Source organism: Danio rerio, chromosome 22 (assembly GCF_052040795.2).
Source record: "Danio rerio strain M-AB ecotype USA chromosome 22, GRCz13ab, whole genome shotgun sequence".
NCBI classification, from domain to species: Eukaryota; Metazoa; Chordata; class Actinopteri; order Cypriniformes; family Danionidae; genus Danio; species Danio rerio.
Genome location: NC_141042.1, coordinates 19,047,151 through 19,052,535, shown reverse-complemented (window position 1 = coordinate 19,052,535; position 5,385 = coordinate 19,047,151). Strand labels below are relative to the sequence as shown.

Here is a 5,385-nt window from a genome sequence, read left to right as displayed (position 1 = left end):
CGCCCTCATTGATCCGCAGTGACGTGAAGCCTTTAAACGGGCGCCATTTTCTGTGCTCTTTCTCATTCTGCCGCAGTCGGCGACGCGCTGTACAACCGTCCTGTGTGTTCAACAGAAACTCTGAGGTAACAAATATGATCTTTCTTGCCATGTTTTTGGTCTATACTGAAGCATTAATTTGATTCGGCTTGTTCTGTTGATGTTTAGTTTGTAATTCTGCTTTATTGTTCGCATTTAGGCGATATTTGATATACTTTCATATTTACAAGTATTTAAAATAGGTATTGTGTAATGTTCCCCGGTGTGACTACCGTTTTACCTAAAAGGTCTCAAATGCAGCATGTAAGTAGTCGCGGAATTGTACGATTTTGTGACTTTCTTTGTTCACGCTGCTGGCGTGTCGTTGACGCTAATTGCTTTCCGTGACCTAGTTCCACTGACCTACTTTTTACAAAACCGGGTTTAGCATTAAGTAATCGTTTCACTGTATTTTTTTAAAACGAGGATCGATCAAGATGTTAAGTATTGGGTGCGCTGATGTATTTAAGATTAAAGCCTTTCTTTGAAGCAAAATGGCTGCAGCACGTTGTGAGGAAGGGGGATGGTTAGAAAATGGCGTTTCCTTGTGACGCACTTTTAGGTGCGGTGTTTTTGCTTTCGATTCTCGTGTGCACGCGGTGATCTATATACTTTACGCTTTTAAGTCAACATTTTTTTTTTTCAGGTTATCATCATGTCTGACGAGGGAAAGCTTTTCATCGGTGGTCTGAGCTATGATACAACAGAACAGTCCTTGGAGGAAGCATTCTCCAAATATGGAACCATTGCCAAAGGTTTGTATTTAGTTCCATTTTACGTGTGTATTTGTATACTTTTATATTAATTTGTATATGTGTGTGTAAAATTAATTTGTAATTTTTCATTTTATTTTTTTATAGTTGATGTTATCAGAGACCGTGAAACTGACCGTTCTAGAGGCTTTGGCTTTGTGACCTTTGAAAATCCAGAAGATGCTAAGGATGCCATGGCTGCCATGAATGGAAAGGTTAGAATTTTAGCCTTTTAATGAATAAAATCTGTAATTTTGAGTGCTAAGACACCATGTATTTGTTGTAAGAGGGTTTTTGTAACGTCTATCCTTTTTTTCTGGGTATTTTTCAGGTTTAGATAAATGTTATTCTAATTTGAATTGTGCATGTTTGAGTCTTTTTTGTCGTTTTTGTTTTCCAGCAAGTTGATGGTCGCATGATTCGCGTTGATGAAGCTGGCAAATCTGGTGGACGGTCTGGTGGTTTCAGAGGGGGTTCCAGAGGTGGTGGCAGAGGCTTCTTCAGAGGCAGCAGAGGAAGAGGTGGGAATTCTCACATTTAAATGTGATTGCACTAGCAGATGGCCACATTTGCATTTGAAGGGAACTTGGTGGCACATTATCATGACAAAGCTGATTGTCCACTTTAATAGCTGCAAGTTAACTTGATTTTCTTGTATAAAAAGGTGGTGGCGGATATGGCGGAGACAGAAGCTATGGCAGTGACAGGAGTTTTGGTGGTGACCGGAGCTATGGAGGAGACCGCAGCTATGGCGGTGGCGATAGAGGCTATGGTGGTGGGGAGAGAAGTTATGGAGGTGGTGACAGATCCTATGGTGGCGGCGGTGGTGGATACTCCAACAGGAGTGGAGGATACTCCAGCGGCGGTGGATACAGGGATAACAGGTGAGGGATCTCTTACATTTGGAATGGTTATGCATATGGAAGAGTATTCTTACCCTTGCAACCGTGAGCCCCTTAAATATGGCAAATATTACTGTTGATTTTAGGAACCAGGGGGGATACGACCGCTCTGGAGGATCCTACAGAGACGGTTACGACAGTTACGGTACGTATTGATTTATAATTATTAAACCTTATTAGTCAACTGCACCAACCTGCACTATAAATCTGTCCATTTTTGCCTTTAGAATAATGTCAAGATGAAAGCCAAACTGCCATATTTGAACTTTTGAGATCAGTCTACTTGGTTGCCCTTACCTTGGAGTTGCTGACCACAATCCAAAAAGTCATTTTTCAGTTTTAACCACTAAAGTCGGTTTTGTGCACTTGATCAATAGTCAATAAGTCCTTGTACGAAAAAGAATCATGTCTTGGTATCAGTTCTGTTTGGAAAGGATGTTCTCAATGCTCCAGTGCCTTTACACTCTTGCCTACTTCTTGTCCTCAGCTTCACACGAGTAAAAAAACCCCGATTGCAAGATCATCCCTACGCTGGCTGTATTTAAAAAGATGCGCTCTTCGAAGACCTTTTTTATTTTTTACTTTTTTGCTTTACGTTGTGTTCCAGTTGAAATGTTCTATTAAAGACAGTCCCCTTTTTTTACCCGTCAAGTATCTGCAGGATGTTCCTCGATGAGGAGCTGCATAAAATCAATGAGCATTCAGTTACTGTAAGAGTTTCAAGCCTGGTGAGGCTACCTGTATCTGATATTTTACCTTGGGAATTGTTATAGATGCTCACAGGGGTTTGAAATTCTTGTTTCTTTTTTTTAGTATGTGTTTAAGAAACTGTGTCTCTGAAACCATGCGTGAAAACTGACCTGTCCAACACAGCCTGATAGCTTCTAAGACCAATTTCCTCAAAGATCTTTGGACCAATTTCTCACTGGCTCACTGAAAGTGCTAGGGGCCTTTTGCATTTAAAATGAATTTTAAAAGCGGCAGCTTCGCCACCTGAAAAATATTCTAATCCGATCCTCTAATAGAAGCTTGATAAGCTGTGATGTGTTCTTTATGGCTCTTCGCCACCTCCATGTTGTGATGCATTCCTTTAGTGAAGCAAGGCAGGCATGTTGCATTGGAGTTGTCTCCGGCAAACCTCCTTGATGTTGCTAAAGATTTGTAAATACTCATTCAAAGAGTAAACCACTTGGGTTGGGTCATTAAACCTCATGTTAGGACTGATGACCCAAGGTACTTTACTCTTTGCACAGTCTAAATTTATTTTTAAACTATGCTCTGCTGTGGACTGAACGTATCCTCTTAAATGTCAATTTTGTGCTGTTCTGTATCAAAACCTCAGAATCCTTTTCTTTTTGTATTAAATTGGCTTCATGAAGCCCATTAAAAAGTGGTTGGAAAACGCTCTGATTTCTTTTGCCTCCGATATTTAAAACTAATCCTTGCTAGTCAGTTTAATGTATTGGATTGATTAGTGGGGAACTTAGCATCTGGGATCTTAAACATTTTATCCAAGCAAATAAAACTCAGTTCTAGCTCAGTAAACCAATTTAAAGATGAAACGTTGCTGTTATGATATAGCACCCAATGGTTCTGTATAATGCTTCATTGGATCCAAGAGTTCTCTGCTAGAAATTTTGGAAATCCTCAATGTCCTTGGAGAATGAAGTGTTGTGCCTTCCGACTCAAGAATCCTGATGAAAGCTGCTCTCATGGCTAGGTCAATTGTGGAGATAGGCCTGTAATGTGAGGTAAAACCTTTTGCTCTCCTGTACGCATCCTACAACAGTTCTCATTGTCCATGTTTTCTTCGACTATTGCCTCAACAAGTGACTTATCTTCAGAATGTTCAATCCTGTTCCACAACTTCCTGTTTTTTTTTTTTTTTTTTTTAAATGAGAAAGCTGCATGATTTTTATTTTTAAAGTGTGCTCCTTTTTTGGCAAAGTACCTCATGCGGCCTTTGAAATGAGAGATAAAGTCCCTGTTCTGATTGCATTTTTTTTGTCTGCACCCATTATAAACCATGTATTTTTTTCACTAGTCACAGATTTGACAATTTTTGAAGAGATCTAGCCTTTGCGTCACCTCATCGTCTTTTGAGTGATTCACTATGGAGTCTCTAAAAAGTAGTCTGGCCCCATGTTCTCAATTTAGTTATGATTTTAAAATGGAAATGTTTGTCTTAATTGCATGATTGAGAGCATTCATGTATATTTTGTAGTAAAATATAAATTTTATTTTTCAGGCTGACTTTCTGGATGTTGCATTTGAAAACTAGATGAGAGCGTTAACCTCTGTGATGAAGTGAAGTCGTCATCAGCTGTTAATAAAAGAGGTATGTATTTAGTGTAGTCTTTATGAAACTTATGGCCAATGTGGTACTAAATAGTGTTTGTTTTTTTTTGTTTTTTTCTCAGGGCTATTGGAAATGCCTTCTATGTGGATGAATCCATCCTTCTCAAAAGGAAGCATTGAAGCGCTTCACTGTTCAGTCAACATGAAGTTTAGATGTTTGCTATTTTTCAGAGAGGTCGTTTTTGTAGTGCGAGTGAAAGTCATTTAATAAAGTCTGGTTACATTGAGTACTTTGTGTTGCATGTTTTTTGCCATTGTTTTTAAAGTTATGATTGATTGGTAAAATCTAATTTGGTTAATTTTTGAAATTAACCAAACCACTTGTAGGGAGCAGAGTTTTTCTTGCGTTGCTTCATGCAGCTGATGTGGGTTGTTTGGGTAAAGAGAAATATTAAATGAGTGGTATTTGACTTGGTATTTAGGTTTAATCCTAATACACCATGACAAGAAATTTTGTCAATTATAACTGCTGATCCAGTAGATTCCCCAGTGTAAAGTTAGTTGTACCATGGTTAGGTCTAGCAGTGCCATTTTTCTATTGTCATGGCAGCTGAGAGAAGATAAAATTAAAATCTGCACCAAATCCACTTCACATGTAATGTCTGTATCTGCTACAACTTTGAATATAGCAGACGTCTTGGTGTTTTAGACCAGTCTTAAATTATCTAGATTTTGAAATCATGCGAGGTGGTTTTATGGAGTGTCTGGGCTCTTAAAGTATTATAAGTTGGTAAATCAATGTAAAGAAATTTTAAAGTCCTTAAAGTAGGCTATTAGTCTTAAATACTGCTTTGCAAGGTATTAAATAAATTTTTTTTGGTTATATAATGTATGGTTTAATGCTGAAGTATGCTTGTATTAAATCTGGATGCTGTGTAGTTTATGGAACCCTGCTAGATTTGACATCATGCTGATTTGTTTACTGCAGAAACCAAGGCGACGCCATTGTTTCTGTTCAGTAGAAAAATGATTCAATTTTGGATTAGTATCTTAGTTTAATATTACGTGAATATACTGCAAGTTAATCTTGCCTGTGCTTCTGGTTAAAACCCAAACTAGTTCTAAGGTCTTAATGTATAAGAGTTTGTAAAAGGTAATGAATTTCAGTCTCCGATTCCTGTATATACTCTTATAAACAAATGTAATTTATGTTTGAATCATATCCGAGTAGGCTGAGGTAGGCTACATGTAAATTGCTGAACTTGTGTATATAAAGAACTTGAGCAGTGTTGGTTAATAACTTTAAAAAATAAATAATTGCTAATAACGCTAATTTCATTTAAAACGCTTTTCTA

The 5,385-nt window shown here is 37.8% G+C and overlaps 1 protein-coding gene across 14 annotated transcripts; it reads left to right on the top strand.

The window, feature by feature from the left end:
- cirbpb (cold inducible RNA binding protein b) lies at positions 1–4,320 on the top strand. 14 transcript variants are annotated; one of them, NR_132109.1, is made up of 8 exons: positions 1–125; positions 725–833; positions 939–1,045; positions 1,231–1,351; positions 1,495–1,714; positions 1,819–1,877; positions 3,981–4,070; positions 4,153–4,320. NR_132109.1 is itself a non-coding variant. In XM_087303230.1 (8 exons), exons 2-7 carry the CDS (start codon positions 734–736, stop codon positions 2,231–2,233), a joined length of 621 nt encoding a protein of 206 aa, XP_087159356.1. In that variant the 5' UTR covers positions 62–125; positions 725–733; the 3' UTR covers positions 2,234–4,070; positions 4,153–4,317. The 14 variants fall into 14 exon arrangements, 10 of the variants coding, with proteins under 10 accessions (NP_001035411.2, NP_001296387.1, XP_087159356.1 ...); NR_132111.1 differs by having other exon boundaries at positions 1,812–1,877; XM_087303230.1 differs by having other exon boundaries at positions 62–125; positions 2,220–4,070; positions 4,153–4,317.
- The last annotated feature ends 1,065 nt before the right edge of the window (positions 4,321–5,385 follow it).